This window comes from Phyllobates terribilis, unplaced genomic scaffold (genome assembly GCF_046119375.1).
Source record: "Phyllobates terribilis strain yellow unplaced genomic scaffold, ASM4611937v1 Scaffold_9__5_contigs__length_417890890, whole genome shotgun sequence".
Classification (NCBI taxonomy): domain Eukaryota; kingdom Metazoa; phylum Chordata; class Amphibia; order Anura; family Dendrobatidae; genus Phyllobates; species Phyllobates terribilis.
Window position 1 is genome coordinate 358,871,297 of NW_027362769.1, and position 23,856 is coordinate 358,895,152.

Consider the following 23,856-nt stretch of genomic DNA (forward strand, 5'->3'; position numbering starts at 1 on the left):
TTTTATTTTTATACTTTGTCCCACTATGGGACTTTCACTTTTTTTATTCTGATCGCCTGCATAGCATAGGGATGGAGCACCATCCCTGTGCCATGCAGGCTGTCAGCGCTGCACAGTGAGAAGATAGTTTGGTCATGCACTGCGCATGACCAAAAAATCCTCCTGTTGTCTGGTGACCCGGATGTTGTCATGACGACATCGGGTCATCATGGCAACATCCGGGAAGCCGCGGCAGACAGCGCTGGAGGCCGGAAGAGGAGGTAAGTATTGCGATCACCTCCCCTTAGCCACCGCAATAATGCGATCGACTTCGATGGCAGCATTGCGGGGGTTAACGTGCTGGGAGCGGTGCGGGACCGCTCCCTGCACGTACACTGTGTTCCAAATTATTATGCAAATAATATTTTCTCAGATTTTCCCAAATTACCTATATGAATTGCAGTCATTGTCATTTTCCAGTCAAATAACTATTAGAGTACAATTGAAAGGTTGTTGTACAAACTGCCTATGATAACAGTATATTTTTAAAAAAAATAAAAAACTCAAACTGCACTCTAAATGCATGTTCCAAATTATTATGCACAGCAGAATTTTCAACCTTTTCATTTTAATAAAGAACAAAAAAATGGTCATTTTTGAAATTATAAGCATTAGCAGGTTATTAGAAACTGAAATCAAACAGTTTTCAACTCAAAACTTTATTCTAGGTGATGTTACATTTGCACATAGGACCGCTTGTTCGAAAGGAGCTTCTGAACTATCTCGTCCATTGAATTTGTCTGGTTTTGGAAGGTTTCTGCTTTAATTGTTTTGCATGAGGACAGAATACCCTCCCAGAGCTGTTGCTTAGATGTGAACTGTCTCCCGCCATCATAGACACTCCTTTTGATGATGCTCCAGAGGTTCTGAATGGGGTTGAGGTCAGGGGAGCATGGGTGCCACACCATAAGTTTGTCCCCTTTTATGCCCATAGCAGCCAGAGATGCAGATGTGTTATGTGCAGCATGAAACGGGGCATTATCATGCATGAAATGATCTCGATGGTCCAGATGGATGGAGTGGAGGATGGCTGGTTGATGGACACCCCATGCAAACACGGCTACAGCGCCAACAAGGAGGAGGTGGAGAAATGTTTTGGGCTGAAATCATGGGGAGAGAGATTGTTGGCCCTTTTAGGATCCCTGAAGGGGTAAAGATGAACGCCATAATGTATGTTGAGTTTCTCAAACAGCACTTCCTTCCATGGTTCAAGAAGAAGAACGTGCATTCCGCAGCAAGATCATTTTCATGCATGGACAGCTGGACAGTCACGGACTGGAAAATTAAAATGACTGCAATTCATATAGGTAATTTGGGAAAATCTGAGAAAATATTATTTGCATAATAATTTGGAACACAGAGTAGTACCGGGTGTCAGCTGTGACAATCAGCTGACACCTGGCGGCGATCACGCCCGCACAGCCTGTGTGGGCGTGCGACCGCCATGACGTATTAATATGGGTCAGGCTCTTAAAGCCCAGTGCACAGACGCGTATTAATACGTCATGGGCATACATGGTATAGACTGCTGAGGAGCGTGATCCCTGTATGCCTCATATCAGATGCCTTGTTGTGGATAAATCACCTTTTATATAAAATAAGCCCATGGATGGGGTGTTATCTTCCAGCAATGCCCGTCCCATAGAAGAGGTCATTTACATACAAGAAAAGCGTGGATTTCTATGGAATAAGACATCAGATCACAGATATAAGGTACCATATTACTCCGCTTCCTATGACCTGCATGCCCATACAAGCAGCTTAGACAAATTCCCTTTAAGTGCAAGGAAGAGTGACCCTCAACCTCTGTGAGGACTGTCCATACAGCCCAGATACAGTTTATGGAAAGTGGCTGTCTTTTTATGGTTATTCCGAATATTTAACCCCTTAAGCCCCGCGGGTGGTTTGCACGTTAATGACCGGGCCAATTTTTACAATTCTGACCACTGTCACTTTATGAGGTAATTACTCTGGAACGCTTCAACGGATCCCCCTGATTCTGAGATTGTTTTTTCGTGACATATTGTACTTCATGATTGTGGAAAAATTTCTTCGATATCACTTGCGTTTATTTGTGAAAAAAAACGGAAATTTGGCGAAAATTTTGCAATTTTCAAAATTTGAATTTTTAAGCCCTGAAATCAGAGCGATATGTCACACAAAAGAGTTAATAAATAACATTTCCCACATGTCTACTTTACATCAGCACAATTTTGGAACCAAAATTTTTTTTTGTTAGGGAGCTATAAGGGTTAAAAGTTGACCAGCGATTTCTCATTTTTCCAACAAAATTTACAAAACCATTTTTTTAGGGACCACATCACATTTGAAGTCACTTTGAGGGGTCTTTATGACAGAAAATACCCAAAAGTAACACCATTCTAAAAACTGCACCCCTCAAGGTGCTCAAAACCACATTCAAGAACTTTATTAACCCTTCAGGTGCTTCACAGGAATTTTTTGAATGTGGAAGAAAAAAATGAACATTTAACTTTTTTCACAAAAATGTTACTTTAGACCCAATTTTTTTTATTTTCACAGGGGTAACAAGAAAAAATGGACGCCAAAATGTGTTGTGCAATTTCCCCTGGGCACGCAGATACCCAATATTTGGGGAAAAAATACTGTTTGGGCGCACGGCAGGGCTCGGAAGGGAAGGAGCGCCATTTGACTTTTTGATTGTAAAATTTGCTTGAATAATTAGCGGATGCCATGTTGTGTTTGGAGAGCCCCTGTGTGCCCAAACTTTGGAGCTCCCCCACAAGTGACCCCATTTTGGAAACTAGACCCCCCAAGGCACCTTTCTAGATGCATAGTGAGCACTTGGAACCCCCAGGTGCTTCACAAATTGATTCGTAAAAATGAAAAAGTGAAAAAAAAAAACACTTTTTCATTTTTACGAATCAATTTGTGAAGCACCTAGGGGTTCCAAGTGCTCACTATGCATCTAGATAGGTGCCTTGGGGGGTCTAGTTTCCAAAATGGGGTCACTTGTGGGGGAGCTCCAATGTTTGGGCACACAGGGACTCTCTAAATGCAACATGGTATCCGCTAACAAATTGAATGGAAAATCGGCTCAAATTGTTAGCGGACACCACATTGCGTTTGGAGAGCCCATCTGTGCCCAAACTTTGGAGCTCCCCCACAAGTGACCCCATTTTGGAAACTAGACCCCCCAAGGCACCTTTCTAGATGCATAGTGAGCACTTGGAACCCCCACGTGCTTCACAAATTGATTCGTAAAAATGAAAAAGTGAAAAAAAAAAAACACTTTTTCATTTTTATGAATCAATTTGAGAAGCACCTGGGGTTCCAAGTGCTCACTATGAATCTAGATAGGTGCCTTGGGGGGTGTAGTTTCCAAAATGGGGTCACTTGTGGGGGAGTTCCAAAGTTTGGGCACAGAGGGGCTCTCCAAACGCAACGTGGTGTCCGCTAACAATTTGAGCCGATTTTCCATTCAATTTGTTAGCGGACACCACATTGCGTTTGGAGAGCCCCTCTGTGCCCAAACTTTGGAGCTCCCCCACAAGTGACCCCATTTTGGAAATTAGACCCCCCAAGGCACCTTTATAGATGCATAGTGAGCACTTGGAACCCCCAGGTGCTTCACAAATTGATTCGTAAAAATGAAAAAGTGAAAAAAAAAAACACTTTTTCATTTTTACGAATCAATTTGTGAAGCACCTAGGGGTTCCAAGTGCTCACTATGCATCTAGATAGGTGCCTTGGGGGGTCTAGTTTCCAAAATGGGGTCACTTGTGGGGGAGCTCCAATGTTTGGGCACACAGGGACTCTCTAAATGCAACATGGTATCCGCTAACAAATTGAATGGAAAATCGGCTCAAATTGTTAGCGGACACCACATTGCGTTTGGAGAGCCCCTCTGTGCCCAAACTTTGGAGCTCCCCCACAAGTGACCCCATTTTGGAAACTAGACCCCCCAAGGCACCTTTATAGATGCATAGTGAGCACTTGGAACCCCCAGGTGCTTCACAAATTGATTCGTAAAAATGAAAAAGTTAAAAAAAAAACACTTTTTCATTTTTACGAATCAATTTGTGAAGCACCTAGGGGTTCCAAGTGCTCACTATGCATCTAGATAGTTGCCTTGGGAGGTCTAGTTTCCAAAATGGGGTCACTTGTGGGGGAGCTCCAATGTTTGGGCACACAGGGGCTCTCCAAACGCAACATGGCGTCCGCTAACAATTTGAGCCGAGTTTCCATTCAATTTGTTAGCGGACACCATGTCGCGTTTGGAGAGCCCGTGATGTGCCTAAACAGTGGAGCTCCCCCACAAGTGTCCCCATTTTGGAAACTATACCCCTCAAGGATTTTATTAAGGTGTATAGTGAACATTTTGAACCCAGAGGTACGGCACAGAATTTGTTTACATTAGGTCATCATATTGAATAAGTTGTCATTATTCTTGAGCGCAAGTGCTCGCTACTTGAGTTTGCATCGGGTACTCAGGTATGCACCATGTACAGCGTGTGCTCGAGTGACATGCTCGAGTCCCTGCTCCGCATGTTTCACGGTTATTAGACACCCAAAAAAAAACATGCGGGGATCGCTCGTGCATGGCAGGCAATCCCCGTAAAGTTTTTTGGCCGCGAAGCATATGGGGCAGAGACTCGAGCATGTCACTCAAATACCCACGATACTCAATGCATACCAGAGCACCCGATGCAAACTCAAGTAGCGAGCACTTGCTCTCAACACTAGTCGCCATATCGTCATCTTTTTTTCTTACTTTTGAAAAAAATCCCAACCCCAGCCCAGCCCTAGCCCCAGCCCAGCCCTAGCCCCAGCCCAGCCCTAGCCCCAGCCCAGCCCTAGCCCCAGCACAGCCCTAGCCCCAGCACAGCCCTAGCCCCAAACCCAGCCCTAACCCCAAACCCAGCCCTAACCCAAGAGTTTATTTTTGACGCTGTTCCTTGTGCGGTATAAGTGATTAGACGACTTTATTCTTCGGGTCGGTGTGATTACAGCAATGCCAGAATCATATGGGGTTTTTATGACTGACAGCTGTCACACACTAAAAGACGCATTTTTTGTAAAATCTAGTTTTTGCATCGCCATATTTTGAGAGCTATAATTTTTCCAGATTTTGGCAGACAGTCATGTGACGGCTCGTTTTTTGCGGGATGACTTGACGTTGTTATTGGTGCCATTTTCAGGCACGTGACATTTTTTGATCGCTTTCTATTCCGATTTTTGGGAGGCAGAATAAACAAAAACCAACAATTCAGGAATTGTTTTTTTTTTTTTTTTTTTTTTTAATTCTGTTCCGCGTGTGGTAAAATTGATGAGGTAGCTTTATTCTTCGGGTCAGTACGTTTACAGCGGTACCACATTTTTATCATTTTTCTATGTTTTGGCGCTTATACACAATAAAAGCTATTTTATAGAAAAAAATATTTTTTAGCATCGCTTTATTCTGAGAGCTATAACTTTTTTATTTTTCGGCTGATAGAGCTGTATGGCGGCTTGTTTTTTGCGGGACGAGATGATGTTTTCAGCGGTATCATTTTTATTTATATGCGTCTTTTTGATCGCGTGTTATTCCACTTTTTGTTTGGCGGTATGGTGATAAAGCATTGTTTTTTGCTTCGTTTTTTTTTTTTTTACCGTGTTCACTGAAGGGGTTAACTAGTGGGACAGTTTTATAGGTCAGGTTGTTCCGGACGCGGCGATACCAAATATGTGTACTTTTATTGTTTTGTTTTTTTTTTTTATAATAATATTTATTGATGGGTACATTATATTTTTATTTTTGGTGGATTATTTTTTTTATTTTTGCAAATTTTTTTTTTTATTTTTTTTCCCACTTTCACACAGTTTATACACTTTATTACTTTGTCCCACTCTGGGACTTTCACTTTTTTTTCTCTGATCGCCTGCATGGCACAGGAATGCAGCACCATCCCTGTGCTATGCAAGCGGTCAGAAATGTGAAGATTGCTTGGAGATGCACTGCGCATGTCCAAGCAATCTTCCTGCTGTCTGGTGACCCGGATGTTGTCATGACGACATCGGGTCGTCATGGCAACACCCGGGAAGCCTTTGCAGACTGCGCTGGAAGCCGGAAGAGGAGGTGAGTATCGGCTATCACCTCCCCTTGCCCCCGCAATGCCGTGATCGACTTCGATCGCAGCATCGCAGGGGTTAATGTGCTGGGAGCGGTGCAGGACCGCTCCCTGCACATAGTACCGGGTGTCAGCTGTAACAATCAACTGACAACCGGCGGCGATCGCGCCCGCACAGCCTGTGTGCGCGCGCGATCGCCATGACGTACTAATACGGGTCTGGCTCTTAAGTCCCAGGGCACAGACGCGTATTAGTACGGCAAATGTTGTTAAGGGGTTAAAGGGGTTTTCCCACAAACAAAAGTTCATTTTACTGAACAGTTCTTGGAATAATAATAAGTTCCACAATTGAATATATTTAAATAAAATGTTCCTGTGCTGAGATAATCTTATAAATGTGTCCCTGTGTAATGTCTGTGTCTGACCGTGCAGGAACATGGTCTGATCATACCACATCTCCTGGGCAGGGGAGGACGCAAAAGAGTATACAGACATTCCAGCTGGTGATTGCAGATTGAAGATAGATGGATTCAGAGGATAGATAACGTGTGGATCGGCGAGCGTCTCATCACTGTGACAACCCCTCCCCCACCTCACACCTATGCCAGGAATAGGTCTCAGAAATGCCCCATCAGAATGGAGTGATGAGCACATCTTCCGCACCACTACTCCCAGCATTCTCAGAGAAAGAATGGTACAGTGGTGCACATGTGAGGACATCGCTCCATCTAGTGGGTATCTAAGAATACTATTCTCTGAATCTGTCACATACCCACTGATGCGAAAGTTTAAGGAAATCCGTCTCCAGGCTTTTGCCATGTAATTTGACAGCAGCCTAATGTAGGGGCAGAGACCCTGATTCCAGGGATGTGTCACTTGCTGGTCTGTGTGCAGTCATTTTCATACAACCACAGTTTTCTCTGATGTAGATCTAGCAGAGCTCGGGAATGCTGAGCTTCATAAAACCCCGCCCACACCACGGATTGGCTGCTTTATGTGTACACTGTGCATAGGCAGAAAGCTGCTTAACAGTTGTGGGAGCGGAGTTTGACCAGGAGGCACGAGACACCTACTTTTGCAGTGATGATCTCCTGCTGATAAAACACTCATTTTATTGAAACAACAGCACACAATCTGGTAAGTTACACATAGCTGGAGTCAGGGTCTCTTTCCCTATATCAGGCGTCTCTCAGATTATATAACAAAACTTGTTGACAGATTCTCTTTAGTGCCTATCCTTTGGATATGAGAAAACAACAAATGTTGGGAATAATGCTTTAATTTACCTAAAAAACATAAAAACAAAGCTCAAATGTGAATCTGTGAACTCACTATTCTTTAGTTTCTCGGTCCCATTCCACCACAAGCTTTACATGAGCTGCCCCACCAATGCCACACGATTTGAGAGCCCTAAAAAACATAAATGAAAAAATTACAATGTATATAGAAACAGAACATCTTTGACAGCAGCATTTAACATCGCCACGCTGGAAGCGCGGAATTAGCCACGCCCATCGGTGACCCCGTCACATGACTGCGGGTCACCGATGCATGGGCATGACAACCCGGGGTCTACAGCAGACCCCTGTGGTTGTCATGTAAAGATTGCTATGAGCGCCACCTAGTGGTCGGCGCTCATAGCACAGGCAGTAAGCAGATCGCCTGTATGCAGTAGAAGCAATCAGACAAGTGTTGCTTCTAGTCCCCTATGGAGACTATTGAAGCATGCAGAAAGTGTAAAAAAAATGTTTTTAAAAATAAAAAAAATATAAAAGTTTAAATCACCCCCCTTTCGCCCTATTCAAAATAAAATAATAAAAAACACCCCCACATACACATATTTGGTATCACCGCGTTCAGAAACGCCTGATCTATCAGTATAAAAAAATAATTAATCCGATCGGTAAATGGAGTAACGAGAAAAAAAAATCTAAACGCCAGAATTATGGTTTTTTTTTGGTCACTGAAACAGTGCAATAAAATGCAATAACGGGCGATCAAAACATCGGATCTACCCCAAAATGGTATCAATAAAAACATCAGCCCGGCACGCAAAAAATAAGCCCTCACCTGGCCCCAGATCCCAAAAAATGGAGACGCTAAGGGTCTCAGAATAAGGCTTTTTTTTTTTTTTTTTTAGCAAACTTTGGATTTTTTTTTCACCACTTAAAAAAGAACCTATACATGACATGTTTGGTGTCCACAAACTCGTAATGACCTGGAGAATAATAATGGCAGGTCAGTTTTAGCATCCAGTGAACGTGGTAAAAAAACAAAAAACAACTGTGGAATTGTACTTTTTTTTTTGCAATTTCACCGCACTTGGAATTTTTTTCCCCGTTTTCCAGTACACAATATGGTAAAACCAGTGATGGCATTTAAAAGTACAACTTGTCCTGCAAAAAATAAGCCCTCAAATGGCCATGTTACTCCCCCCCCCCCCAAAAAAAAACGCTACTCAAATCTTGGTCTGCCATTGAGTTGCTCAGACATTGTTCAATCTCACACCTTGGTTGGCCACAGGCATTGTTCAATCTAACACCTACAGTACAGACCAAAAGTTTGGACACACCTTCTCATTTAAAGAATTTTCTGTATTTTCATGACTATGAAAATTGTACATTCACACTGAAGGCATCAAAACTATGAATTAACACATGTGGAATTATATACTTAACAAAAAAGTGTGAAACAACTGAAAATATGTCTTATATTCTAGGTTCTTCAGAGTAGCCACCTTTTGCTTTGATGACTGCTTTGCACACTCTTGGCATTCTCTTGATGAGCTTCAAGAGGTAGTCACCGGAAATGGTTTTCACTTCACAGGTGTGCCCTATCAGGTTTAATAAGTGGCATTTCTTGCCTTATAAATGGGATTGGGACCATCAGTTGTGTTTTGCGGAAGTCTGGTGGATACACAGCTGATAGTCCTACTGAATAGACTGTTAGAATTTGTATTATGGAAAGAAAAAAGCAGCTAAGTAAAGAAAAACGAGTGGCCATCATTACTTTAAAAAATGAAGGTCAGTCAGTGCAAAAAATTGGGAAAACTTTGAAAGTGTCCCCAAGTGCAGTGGCAAAAACCATCAAGCGCTACAAAGAAACTGGCTCACATGAGGACCGCCCCAGGAAAGGAAGACCAAGAGCCTCCTCTGCTTCTGAGGATAAGTTTATCCGAGTCACCAGCCTCAGAAATCGCAGGTTAACAGCAGCTCAGATTAGAGACCAGGTCAATGCCACACAGAGTTCTAGCAGCAGACACATCTCTACAACAACTGTTAAGAGGAGACTTTGTGCTGCAGGCCTTCATGGTAAAATAGCTGCTAGGAAACCACTGCTAAGGACAGGCAACAAGCAGAAGAGACTTGTTTGGGCTAAAGAACACAAGGAATGGACATTAGACCAGTGGAAATCTGTGCTTTGGTCTGATGAGTCCCAATTTGAGATTTTTGGTTCCAACCACCGTGTCTTTGTGCGACGCAGAAAAGGTGAACGGATGGACTCTACATGCCTGGTTCCCACCGTGAAGCATGGAGGAGGAGGTGTGATGGTGTGGGGGTGCTTTGCTGGTGACACTGTTGGGGATTTATTCAAAATTGAAGGCATACTGAACCAGCATGGCTACCACAGCATCTTGCAGCAGCATGCTATTCCATCCGGTTTGTGTTTAGTTGGACCATCATTTATTTTTCAACAGGACAATGACCCCAAACACACCTCCAGGCTGTGTAAGGGCTATTTGACCAAGAAGGAGAGTGATGGGGTGCTACGCCAGATGACCTGGCCTCCACAGTCACCAGGCCTGAACCCAATCGAGATGGTTTGGGGTGAGCTGGACCGCAGAGTGAAGGCAAAAGGGCCAACAAGTGCTAAGCATCTCTGGGAACTCCTTCAAGATTGTTGGAAGACCATTTCCTCTTGAAGCTCATTAAGAGAATGCCAAGAGTGTGCAAAGCAGTCATCAAAGCAAAAGGTGGCTACTTTGAAGAACCTAGAATATAAGACATATTTTCAGTTGTTTCACACTTTTTTGTTAAGTATATAATTCCACATGTGTTAATTCATAGTTTTGATGCCTTCAGTGTGAATGTACAATTTTCATAGTCATGAAAATACAGAAAAATCTTTAAATGAGAAGGTGTGTCCAAACTTTTGGTCTGTACTGTATGTCAGCCAATGTTTACACTGTACACATCACTAATATAATTAAACTGTACTAATCCTAACTGCCATCTCAGATGACAAAGACGGTAAACTTGGGAAAATCACAAAAATAAATGGGTTTCACATACTGCTGTACTTGCTATTTTCACTAAAAATGCAGCAACACGTTCACACTAGGTGACTAGCTGAAAAAACGCTGAAAGAAGTGACATGCTCTATTGTGCAAAAAAAAACATGCAAAGCACAAAATACTGAGGACAAAAAACAAACAAAAAAAAAACAAAAAACTGTGTGCATGTGATTTCTGGAATCTCATAGACTTTGCTGGTACTGTAAAATGCAGCTGAAAATTTGCATAAAAAAAGCATAAAAAAAAAGCCTTGTGTGAACATAGCCTTAATATATAGTAAGCACTAGACATGTTGAGTCCTCAGAGAAGTGGGGATAACCAATGAGAAGGTCATCGTGATATACTTATGTAACTAATCAAAAGGGGCCAATTTTAATTTTTGCCCTTTATTTTTTTCCTTCTTAGTCGGAGAGCAATGGTATATATGTATGTGCGAGTCTTGCAGACACTCGCTCCCATGTTTTCCAGGCTGCTATAACACACAGTGCTTCTCTATCTTGGGGGTTGGGGAAGTGTCAGGATTTACCTTTCGACTGTGGGGTGGCACAGAGGTTTTTCTTCCTGAGGTAAGAGGTAAGTTATTCCGACAGCCGTAACCACCCGAAGGCTGAATGGACACACCTAGCATTGAAAGCAGACATAAAACATCAGCCGGGCGTGAACGCCGGGTATAACAAGCCCATCAGACATTTTATATGACACTATGTATATATTTAAAACTGCACCCCTCATAAAGGTCTGTAATGGCCTGTAATGTAGTGTGGTGTGTCTCCCTACACTTAAAGAGGTATTCCTATCTCCAAGATCCTATCCCAATATGTAGTAGGTGTAATAATAATATTAGCGAATACCTCCAATAAGAAATGTAGTATAGTTCTTCAGATTAGCCACATCTGCAGGGCATTAAAGTAGCTTAGGTATCCATGGTTACAACTACTCATATAGTGACAGATAGTTCTTAGTGGTCGTAACCATGGATACCTAAGCTACTGTAATGCCCTGCATGTGGGGTAAGAGACATAGCCAATCAGAATAACTATATAACATTTCTAATTGGAGGTATTTGCTAATATTATTACACCTACCACATATTGGGATAGGATCTTGGAGATGGGAATATCCCTTTAAGGCTCTAAAAAGTAATTTATGGGAACCCAAAACCAATTTCCCTAATGAGAGACCACTACCTGCTAAACTGGGATGGGTGCTATCTGAATAGCCCATAATACCATGTGGCATAAAGACCAGTTGGCATTTTCAAAAATTAGAAATAAAAAAAAAAGATATGCTCCACTCCTGTCCACAGGCCATGTTTGGTACTGCGGCTCAGACGCATTTCAATAAAATAGGTCTCAGCTGCAGTATGGCAGATAGACTGACTCCATTTCTGGGGCAAAAAGTTGACTCTTTTTTTTTTAAAATAATCTACCCCCTTTTATAAGGTACTGCTCACCTGAACACAGACTGAGGGCCGCAAGGAATACTGCATTTTCTCCAAGATCTCTTTTTGCAGAATATCCCAGGTGATGTTTCTCTCTAACTGCAGAACAAATGGCTGACCGAACCTATGGGGATGACAAAATAAATGGTAAGGATGTTGTCCTACAGAAGTAGTGGTAATGGGTCCGGCCTGCCCGGCGTGCTTACCTCTTGCCATGCTGCCCGCTGTAGGACCTGTTACACACCAGGATTACAATGCGATCTCCTATTCCCAACCTGTTCATGGTAAGCCGCGTGGAGCTAGAAGAGTAGTGGGACGACCGATGCTGATCAATCCCATTCCTTATATAATTCTGGTTATTGTTCACACAGACTCCTGTAACAGAGGAAAAAGGACTGACTAGCTGCTCCCAGACAGAGAATTTTTTTGTCGAAATGTCTGCAGCCACCATTAGAGGTAGCTCAAGAGCTTAATGCTTACTGTTATCCACTGAGCACAATACAAATGCATACAGAAAGCTCCCTCTAGTGGTGGCTGCAAGCACCAGAATGCTGTCATATATCACTATGTACATGCAGTGGATTTGGAGTTCTGTATCACAAAAACAAAGATCCAAGTAACATAAAAATATATTACCTGACAAGGCGATTGTTGATTTTTTCACTGTTTTTAGCTCTCATATTCAAAGAGTCATAACCTTATTTATTATTGCACGATACCACATTTGTTTATTTTATTACTAATTGGGAAAAGAAGGGCGATTCAAAAATTTCTGGATATTTTTTCCAGATTTTTATAAAAACTTATTTTTTATTACAATTTACTTTTTATTTTCTTTTTTTTAAAGTTCCCTAAGGGACTGTATTTTGGGTTTTATTTTAATGGCATCAATTGTATAATGAAAATGACCAGACAAAGCTATTCTTCAGGTCAGTTTGATTATGGGGATATCCAACACGTTTATTTATTTTTATATATTTTAGTGGCTTAAAAATTGTTGAACGTTGTTAAAAAATAATTGCTTGTTTCATCATTTTCCAAGAACCATAACATTTTTATTTTCCCATCAATGGAGCTGTGAGGGGTCTTTTTTTGTGTGACCACCAGATGTTTTTAGTAATACCCCAATGGGTTAGATTTTTTTTTATTGCTTCTTACTGTATTTGTTTTTAGTTGTGGCAACGACCGGAAAAGAAAAAAAATCAATTCTGGAGTTTAGATTTTTTTTAAATATTTTTATTTACAGCATTTATTAAATCGGTTTCATTTTACATTTTGATAGATCAGTGATGGCAAATAGATAGATCACAATAATCATGGACTCCCATGGCACCCAACTTATGGCTGGAAGTCACACGAGAATTAGTGAATAGAGGCCTATAGAAACATTTGATGTATGCTAGGCGCTTTCTAAACACGTGCGGCCATAGGATGCTGCAAAATGAAGTGTGAATTCGGCCTAAATCATCAAAAAAAAATAAACCCAGGGCACACATCTACACCCAGAACAGAGCAGTCATGATTTACAGTGCTGTGCAAAACTTTTAGGCAGGTGTAGAAAAAAATACTGCAAAGTAAGAATCATTTCAAAGATAGAAATGTTATTAGTTTATTTGTAAAGCTAAAGCCCCAAACTTGCAGGACCCTCCACTGTGCTTCACTGTTCCTGCAAACTCATTATGGGATTGCCCTTCAGCCTGTTGGTGACCAATCTGCCTTCCGTTACAGCCAAATATTTCACATTTTGTCTCATCAGTCGAGATGCTGCAATTTTTCTGCACCCGTTCCTATATTGTCATGCATTATTGAGTTACTTGCTCTTGTTTTCATGTGAAAAGTATGTCTTTTGGCTGCAATTCTTCCATGAAGAACATTTCTGGCCTGACGTCTCCGAACAGTATATGGGTGTAGCTGGGTCCCACTGGGTCCTCCAGTCCTGAGCTGATGTCACTGCTGGAGGTAAACATGACGTGTCTTTCATCTGCTGCCCGCTGTGTCTATGCTCTTCAACATTGTTCAAAAGAGCTTGAACAGCCCATCTCAAAACCCCAGTCTGCTGTGAAATCTTTGCTTGGGAAAGACCTTGCTGATGCAGTATAACTACCTTGTGTATTGTTGCTGTGCTCAGTCTTGCCATAGTGTATAACCTGTGACATGTCTTCCACAACCTCACCTTTGTAGCAGAGTATGGCTATTTCTCACCCAGTTTTAAGCCTCCGTCACAGCTGTTTCTCTTTCAGTTACTGTGTTTCAATCTATATATGAAAATGATGATCATTATCACCTGTTTGATATAATTGGTTTCTCATACACCTGATTATAACCCTACAAAATCTCTGACTTTGTGTAGGTGCCTAGAAGAATTGATGCAGTTTTGAACATAGCAACCCAAATAATTTTGATTTTGTCCCATTCACTTTGCATTTTGTTAATAAATAAAAATATGAAACATTACTATTTTTGAAAGAATTCTTACTTTGCAACAATTTTCCTTAATTGCGAAAATAGTTTACGCAGTACTGTGGGATGTCCTGCCCGAGTCTACACAACCGTTACCTCTCTGGCCTATGATTCCATCAGACGTGAAGATCTCTGGGGTCTCGAATGCAAATATACAGTCGCTCTCCTGGATAGTATCCAAATCATCTGTGTCGGAGAAGGAGCGATGGAAGCCATCAAAATACATTTCAGTTATTACTATCTGGAGTAAGAGACAAAAAAAAAAAAGAAAAGAAACAAAAATGTAAGATGGAGACCGGTAACAACACACAGTAAAGAGACTCAGTGCCCCTTCCCAGCTCCAGTCATTACTGCAGCACATTACATAAGAAAATAGAATCACTTCTATGTTTTTAGCTTTCAAAGTTCTGACATTTGCTTTTGCGAGCTCATTACTTCCTTCCTCCAAGAGCCATAACCTATGAGATTTTTTTTTTTGCAGGCGGAGTTGTAGTTGTGAGATGACACCATTGATTTTACCATGTGGTAGACTGAAAAAAGGGGAGAGAAAAAAGTTTAAAAAAAAAAAAAAATCATAACTTCGTAGACCTTTTTTATTGAGAGTTTTGGGTATATATGTTTTTACTGGATTTTTTGGTGGCTATGTGGTGATGGAAAAACAGCATTGTCGACAATTTCTTTATTTTTTCTTTAGATTGACCGATGGGACTTCGTTATAATACCAAATACATACATAAATATATTACCGGCATATATTATTTATATGCATGTTTAAAATATCTATATCTATCTATCTATATATACAGTACAGACCAAAAGTTTGGACACACATTCTCATTTAAAGATTTCTCTGTATTTTCATGGCTATGAAAATTGTACATTCACACTGAAGGCATCAAAACTATGAATTAACACATGTGGAATTATATACTTAACAAAAAAGTGTGAAACAACTGAAAATATGTCTTATATTCTAGGTTCTTCAAAGTAGCCACCTTTTGCTTTGATGACTGCTTTGCACACTCTTGGCATTCTCTTGATGAGCTTCAAGAGGTAGTCACCGGAAATGGTTTTCACTTCACAGGTGTGCCCTGACAGGTTTAATAAGTGGGATTTCTTGCCTTATAAATGGGGTTGGGACCATCAGTTCTGTTGTGCAGAAGTCAGGTGGATACACAGCTGATAGTCCTACTGAATAGACTGTTAGAATTTGTATTATGGCAAGAAAAAAACAGCTAAGAAAAGAAAAACGAGTGGCCATCATTATTTTAAGAAATGAAGGTCAGTCAGTCCGAAAAATTGGGCAAACTTTCAATGTGTCTCCAAGTACAGTTGCAAAAACCATCAAGCGCTACAAAGAAACTGGCTCACATGAGGACCACCCCAGGAAAGGAAGACCAAGAGTCACCTCTGCTTCTGAGGATAAGTTTATCCGAGTCACCAGCCTCAGAAATCGCAGGTTAACAGCAGCTCAGATTAGAGACCAGGTCAATGCCACACAGAGTTCTAGCAGCAGACACATCTCTACAACAACTGTTAAGAGGAGACTTTGTGCAGCAGGCCTTCATGGTAAAATAGCTGCTAGGAAACCACTCCTAAGGACAAGCAACAGGCAGAAGAGACTTGTTTGGGCTAAAGAACACAAGGAATGGACATTAGACCAGTGGAAATCTGTGCTTTGGTCTGCTGAATCCAAATTTGAGATCTTTGGTTCCAACCACCGTGTCTTTGTGCGACGCAGAAAAGGTGAACGGATGGACTCTACATGCCTGGTTCCCACCGTGAAGCATGGAGGAGGAGGTGTGATGGTGTGGGGGTGCTTTGCTGGTGACACTGTTGGGGATTTATTAAAAATTGAAGGCATACTGAACCAGCATGGCTACCACAGCATCTTGCAGCGGCATGCTATTCCATCCGGTTTGCGTTTAGTTGGACCATCATTTAGTTTTCAACAGGACAATGACCCCCAAACACACCTCCAGGCTGTGTAAGGGCTATTTACCAAGAAGGAGAGTGATGGGGTGCTACGCCAGATGACCTGGCGTCCACAATCACCAGACCTGAACCCAATCGAGATGGTTTGGGGTGAGCTGGACCACAGAGTGAAGGCAAAAGGGCCAACAAGTGCTAAGCATCTCTGGGAACTCCTTCAAGATTGTTGGAAGACCATTTCCAGTGACTACCTCTTGAAGCTCATCAAGAGAATGCCAAGAGTGTGCAAAGCAGTCATCAAAGCAAAAGGTGGCTACTTTGAAGAACCTAGAATATAAGACATATTTTCAGTTGTTTCACACTTTTTTGTTAAGTATATAATTCCACATGTGTTAATTCATAGTTTTGATGCAGTCAGTGTGAATGTACAATTTTCATAGTCATGAAAATACAGAAAAATCTTTAAATGAGAGAAGGTGTGTCCAAACTTTTGGTCTGTACTGTATATATTTCGATAAAAAAAATGAAACAGCACAAAAAATATTTTTGGTGCAAAAGCCCCCCAGGTACATACCAGTCCTTTAGATATCCATGCAAAAATGGAGGCAGCACACAGAATAGAAAAAAGTGATAAGATTTAATAGCCCATATGGCGTGCTGCCTCCATTTTTGCATGGATAGATAGATAGATATCGAAAAAATAGTAGAGACAGCACTCCAAAAATAGAGGATTTATTTTCTCAGCAGGAGCTGTGGCAACGTTTCTGCTGAACATGTCAATATAATATATATACACACATTTATTAAGTATATAGTAAAATATATATATATATATATAATATATTCAATATAATCTATTTAAAATATTATATATTTATAAATTGGAAAAAGATGGCAATTCAAATTTTCATGTGTTTTTTTTTTTTCCACATTGGACACACAGACAGTACTAAACTATTTAAATGCTGCTGTCAGTGACTGACAGTGACATCTAAATGGTGAAACAGCAGCGATCAGAGCCCCTTCCGGTTGCTGCTGTTAGAGGCGTATAATACAGCCCACACCTGCCCAATATGGAGTGGGCTTCGTTTTTTGAGCCTGCTCCATACACTGCTCAAAGAAGTAATGTATTAGTATGGGGGTCATGTATTGACATGTAAAAGTACAAATAATAAAAGAAGGGTACCTGAAATACGACGTAGTAGTACGACATATGTTGGGAAAGGGTTGATCAGGCCATAAACCATTTACCTGATCTGTTGGAATCTTTGTCTCCATCGATATGGCTTCCCGTAAACGTGCCACATTTCCGGACAAGGGAACGGCGACACCAATGCGCATGCAGTGCGAGCACTTCCCCTGATAGACCACAGTCACGTAGAGAGGCCTATGAATGAGCAGAGGGGGGAAAGGCAAAATTTACTAACACATTATGGAAAGATAATACCAACAGAATGGCATCTCTAAGTTGTATGCTTTTGCAGGAGGAGCAACAGCACAATGCAAAGAAAAGGTGTGAGCATTTAGTAAAACAGGATCTGCACATTCGGTTTGATCACACTCACACACATTCAGTACTGAGTGGCTGACCCACAAGTGCAAACTGTCTGCAAAAGAATCAGCCGGGGAAAATAAAAGCCTGCTGCTGAATCAGATGACATATCCCTGCCTGATGTGGGGCAGCCGGCCGTATGGTGCTTCCATCCTATACGGTGCGGAGCTCAATACTAGAGACATGGGGGCGGCACAGAGGAGAGCGCGGCTGCTAGATCCATACCAGGTGGAAGCAGGAAGAATAGATGTAATCGGCTTAAATCAGCGATATAGCAAGAAAATACAATGTCTCGACCTCAGCCATTAGGTTAATACCAGAATTACAGACGTCTTTAACGCTGATCTAATCTTTGAAACTGAGCTCCAAAATATCGAGTGATTCCGGGAATTATTCCAGGACTGATCCAACGACGACTCCAGGGGAGTTTACACTTGTACGCACGTTTACAGAATATGGCGAGGGGCAGAATATATGGGGTTTTATTAGTTACGTGTCCTCCAATAGTTAAGGGGAACTCGTCAGGTCTCCCCAAGCATCCAACACTACAACTATCGCACCGTAGCCCTCCTTCTGCATACTAGTGATGTCCTTTTTACCACCGGCCAACCATTTATACATATGCCAAAACCACTTTTTCCTTGCCAATCACCTAGGACCAGTCTAGCTTCAGTGGTTGTAATGATGTCCCCTGGTGTGATTGACCTCCTTCCCAGCTGTCCAAGTCATTCCATGTGGGGCTATAAATAGGGGAGCTGAGAGGAGTGATATACTGCAAGATGGAGCTATAAATAGGGGAGCTGAGAGGAGTGATATACTGCAGGATGGGTCTATATATAGGGGAGTTGAGAGGAGTGATATACTGCAAAATGGGGTTATAAATAGGGAAGCTGAGAGGAGTGATATACTGCACTATGGGGCTGTATATTGAGAGGCTGAGAGGAGTGATATTCTGCAGGATGGGAAAGCATATAGGGGGCTGAGAGGAGTGATATACTGCAGGATGGGGCTATATATAGGGGAGTTGAGAGGAGTGATATACTGCACGATGGGGCTGTATATTGAGAGGCTAAGAGGGCTGATATACTGCAGGATGGGAAAGTATATAGGGGGCTGAGAGGAGTGATCTACTGTAGGATGTGTCTATAGAGGAGTTGAGAGGAGAGATATACAGCAGAATGGGGCTACATATAGAAGGACTGAAAGTAATGATACATTGCAGAATGGGGCTGTATATAGAGGGGCTGAGAGGCGTGATATACTGCAGGATGGGAATGTATATAGGGGCCTGAGAGGAGTGATACTGCAGGATGGGGCTGTATAGGGGGACTGAAAGGAATGATACACTGTAGGATGGGGCTGGATATAAAGGGGCTGTGAGGAGTGATATGCTGCAGGATGGGTCTATTTATGGTGGGGCTGAAGGAAGGAATATACTGTAAGATGGGGCTGTATAAAGAGGGGCTGAGCAAAGTCGCACTGTTTGATGACTGCCAATGAGAGAACAGTGATGTGAAACTGCAATGCCGCATTAGGCAGATTATTTTCCATCATATCCATCAACAGAGCGGCATTTGCAGTGTCACAAATCAGATCTGTCAGCAGCGGACAGCAAGCAAAGCTCTGCATTGCCTAACAGTTAGATGCTCCATTGTGAAGGAGCACCAGAGATGACCTCTGCTACAACCACCTAATGATATAAAGCCCCCTGCTGCTGCACTAATGTAGATGGCAGAGGAGCAGACCATGCACATGAGCAGAAGGTGAATGCTACACTTGGATTAGCTTATAGATTACTCAGAGAATGGGGCTAGTCAGGGGCATTGAGGAGAAACAAGGGCTGCTGGGAAATATAGTATTGGCAGATAAGAATAGGATGGCCTGTTCAATAATGTTTAATTTATTTTACTCACTTATATAGCGCCATTAATTCCACAGCATCTTACAGACACAGTCCCCATTGGGGATCACACTCTACATTCCCTATCAGTATGTCTTTGAAGTGTGGGAGGAAAACGGAGAACCCGGAGGAAACCCACGCAAACACGGGGAGAACATACAAACTCCTTGCAGATGTTGTCCTTAGTGGAACCCAAGGACTCCAGTGCTGCAGGGTTACAGTGCTAACCACTGAGCCACAGCGCTGCTAATGTAAAGCTGGATGGAGCAGAGGCATAATAAAAAAAAACAAAAAAAAAAAACACTTTATTCTTGGCTTAGTCTGTATATCACCAGTAAGTATGCATTTATTTTGTAAAACCTATTGCAACCCTTTAAAGTTGGATTAGTCTGGGGATAAGCTGAGCCCAACTGACGTCATCCTAGGTCATTTGCACATGGCAATTTACGAGATAAAAGTGGTTTAGGCAAGAATATTAAGGTTGCATTGGGACAATAAAGAGGGATCCTAAAGTGATAATTAGGATGGAGATTATGGAGGCTTGAGGGACCTCTTTAAACTGCAGAGAGGCAAACAAGAAGCCTATACAGTGTATATGCCCATAAAGCAATACCTCTGTAATTTACTATGATGTGATGTGATGAAGACACAAAGTGGCACAGAATGGTTCCCTACGGCCCACCCTACAGATATATATGCCGGCAATATAGGATAACAACAATACAAGGAGGGCAAGTGGGGACCAGTCCTGCCCCTAGTGATGTAGTGCCAGCACCCGGGCATACATTATAAGCTTATTCTTACCGTGTATGAGGCAAGGGGATGGGTAGAGAGATGCAGAGGAAAGGGTCAAAAGTGTTACTCTGTTTCTGACAATGTGGGCACGTCAAGGAGGACCTACAAGGAAAGAGTTAACAGTGAAAGCAATAGACGATGCATTAAAAGGAGGAGATAGGAGTATAACATATTACACACATAGGAGGTTATAACATATAGAAACACTTGTTATAGGGAGGAAACTGGAGAGACTCTGCGCTGTCCAATACCTATACTGCGCCTGGAAGAGCTCCTGGACAAAGGTCCCGCTGGTTGGGAAAGGAGGCCCCTCTCCGGTCAGATCTTCTTCCAGGGGTGGCTGCAAAAAAATAAATGCATTTAAATCAGCATGAAGATTTACTTTAATCATTCTAATCGGGTGTCATCCCAATCTCTAACATTGTACAATCCCATGCACACACAGGAGCAGTGTGTATGGAGACTATACGGCCTGTATGGTAGCAGTTGCAATGACACTACATGCACTCCTTGTGATGTTGCATGGCATCTCCATGTGATTTTATATTACAGCATCGTTTTTTCCTCTCCCAGAAGCAGTATTTCTATAGAATCTACACGTAGCGTAAATGGGATAGAAAATCTGCTTCAAAATGCAGTTCAGAAATTGCAGGGAAATCCACAGGAATATCTTTATTAACCCCTTCATGACCTTGGGATTTTCCATGTTTGCTTTTTTTTTTTTTGCTTCTCTTCTTCCCAGAGCCATAACTATTTTATTTTTCGGTCAATATGGCTGTGTGAGGGTTTATTATTTGCAGGACAAGTTGTACTTTTAAATGCCATCACTGGTCTTACCATATCGTGTACTGGAAAACGGGGAAAAAATTCAAAGTGGGGTGAAATTGCAAAGAAAGTGCAATTCCACAATTTTTTTTTACCATGTTCACTAAATGTTAAAAATGACCTGCCATTATGATTCCCCAGGTCATTACGAGTTCATCGGTACCAAACATGTATAGGTTCTTTTTTATTTGAGTGGTGAAAAAAAATCCAAAGATTGTTAAAAGAAAAAAAAATAGCACCATTTTCTGAGACCCGTAGAGTCTCCATTTTTCAGGAACAGGAGCCGGGTGATGGCTTATTTTTTACGCACCAAGCTGACATTTTTATTGATACCATTTTGGGATAGATACATTGTTTTGATCACTCGTTATTGCATTTTATTGACAGGTTGTGGCGACCAAGAAAACGTAATTCTGCTGTTTTGATTTTTTTTCTCGTTATGCAGTTTACCGACCAGAATAATTCTTTTTATATTTTAACAGATTGAGGGATTCTGAAAGCAGCGATACCAAATATGTGTATTTTTGACTTATTTTAAAATTGCTTTGATTGGTTCAAATAGGTGGAGATTTGAACACACACACACATATATATATATATATATATATATATATATATATATATATATATATATATATATATATATATATATATATATATATATATATATATATATATATATATATATATATATATATATATACATATATATACATATATATACACACACACACACACACACATATGCAAGTCTCCTATGGAGACTATTAAAGCAAGTAGAATTAAATATATATATATATATATATATATATATATATATATATATATATATCTATAATTCTACTTTCTACTTGCTTTAATAGTCTCCATAGGAGACTTGCAGCTGCAATCATCTGATCGCCTGTGCTACACATAGCAGGGCTGCAGCCTGCTACGTGTAGCAGAAATGCTCATATGCTATGAGTGCTGGCCACTGGGTGGCGCTCAAAGCAGATCGGCTATGACAACCACAGGGGTCTCCTGTAGACCCCGGGTTGTCATGCCAACAAATTGGCGCCCTGCGATCATGTGACGGGTGCGCTGATGAGTGGGTCTTATGACACGTTTCCGGCGTGGCCATGTTAAATGCGGCTGTCGGAGATGGACAGGAGCATTTAACATGTTAACAGCCGGGGATGGATCATGATTCTACCAGCGGCTGTTAAGGGCACATGATCAGATCAGCAGTCATGTGCACAAAACATGTGGACTCATCATCGGAGGCCGCATGTGGGATGCACGGATTTGGCATATGTAGGTACAGGACAGTCTCACAGATGTCAATCATTGGAATTTTGTACTTATGGTAAAATTCCTTTCTCGTTGAGTTCATTGGGGGACAGAGGACTGTGGTATATGTCCTGCCACTGAGCAGATAAAAAAATTAAATGAAAACAAAAAAAAGAGGGATTTTTGGTACTCACCGTACAATCTCTTTCTGGGAGCCTTCATTGGGGGACACAGGACCATGGGTGTATGCTGCTGTCGCTAGGAGGTTGACACTATGCAAAAAAAAGGAAAAATAGCTCCTCCTCCACAGTATGCACCCGCCTACAGGCACCAAGCTCACCAGTTAGTGGCTAGAGCAGTAGGAGAAGCACAAAATAACCAACTATGTAATGCCCAACGGGGCACAACCGTGAAAAACTAAATGAGATGCCCAACAGGGCCAACAGGACATAGGTCCAAACACAGGGAGGGTGCTGTGTCCCCCCAATGAAGGATCCAAGAAAGATTTTACGGTGAGTACCCAAAAATCCCTCTTTCTTTATCGCTTCATTGGGGGACACAGGACCATGGGACGTCCCAAAGCAGTCCCTTGAGTGGGAGAACAGAAGATACTCACAGACTAGGTCAGACTTCGGCAACTGCCGCCTGCAGGACCTTCAGTCCAAGACTGGCATCAGCCGAAGAATAAGTGTGGACCTTGTAAAACCTTGAAAAGGTGTGAAGAGAAGACCACGCTGCGGCTTTGCAGATTTGAGAGGCCGAAGCCTGATGGCGAACTGCCCAAGAGGCCCCCACGGCCCTGGTGGAGTGAGCCCTTACTCCAGGAGGGGGAGGTTTGCCCGAGATGCGATGTGGCTCCAAGATGGTCGAATGTATCAAACGGGCGATGGTTGACTTGGAAGCAGGGAGACCCTTGCGATGCCCCTCAGGGATCACAAAAAGGCATCCGAGCGCCGAAGGGTGGCCGTTCTGGAAAGGTACACACGTAGAGCTCTGACCAGGTCCAGTTTGTGCAGAGAACTCTCCCGTGGATGCACTGGAGCAGGGCAAAAGGAAGGCAAGACGATGTCCTCAATGTGAAAAGCGGAAACCACTTTTGGCAAAAAAGAAGGCACCGGCCTGAGCACTACCTTGTCTTGATGGAATACTAGAAAAGGCGACCGACAAGAGAGGGCTGAGAGTTCTGCGACCCTTCTAATAGAGGTAACAGCCACCAGAAAAGCCACCTTCCAGGAAAGAAGAGAGGCTGGAATGTCCTGA

The 23,856-nt window shown here is 42.0% G+C and overlaps 1 protein-coding gene across 1 annotated transcript in view; it reads right to left on the minus strand.

Annotated features, from left to right (window-relative positions):
- USP31 (ubiquitin specific peptidase 31) overlaps positions 1–23,856 on the minus strand; it is a 61,604-nt gene that overhangs the window by 19,842 nt on the left and 17,906 nt on the right. Inside the window, exons 3-10 of the mRNA XM_073648156.1 lie at positions 20,754–20,842; positions 20,512–20,604; positions 17,507–17,642; positions 14,420–14,564; positions 12,070–12,238; positions 11,876–11,987; positions 10,949–11,043; positions 7,461–7,538 (exon numbers count right to left, since the gene is read on the minus strand). Coding sequence (XP_073504257.1) covers positions 7,461–7,538; positions 10,949–11,043; positions 11,876–11,987; positions 12,070–12,238; positions 14,420–14,564; positions 17,507–17,642; positions 20,512–20,604; positions 20,754–20,842 — 917 coding nt within the window. The remainder of the gene's footprint in view (positions 1–7,460; positions 7,539–10,948; positions 11,044–11,875; positions 11,988–12,069; positions 12,239–14,419; positions 14,565–17,506; positions 17,643–20,511; positions 20,605–20,753; positions 20,843–23,856) is intronic.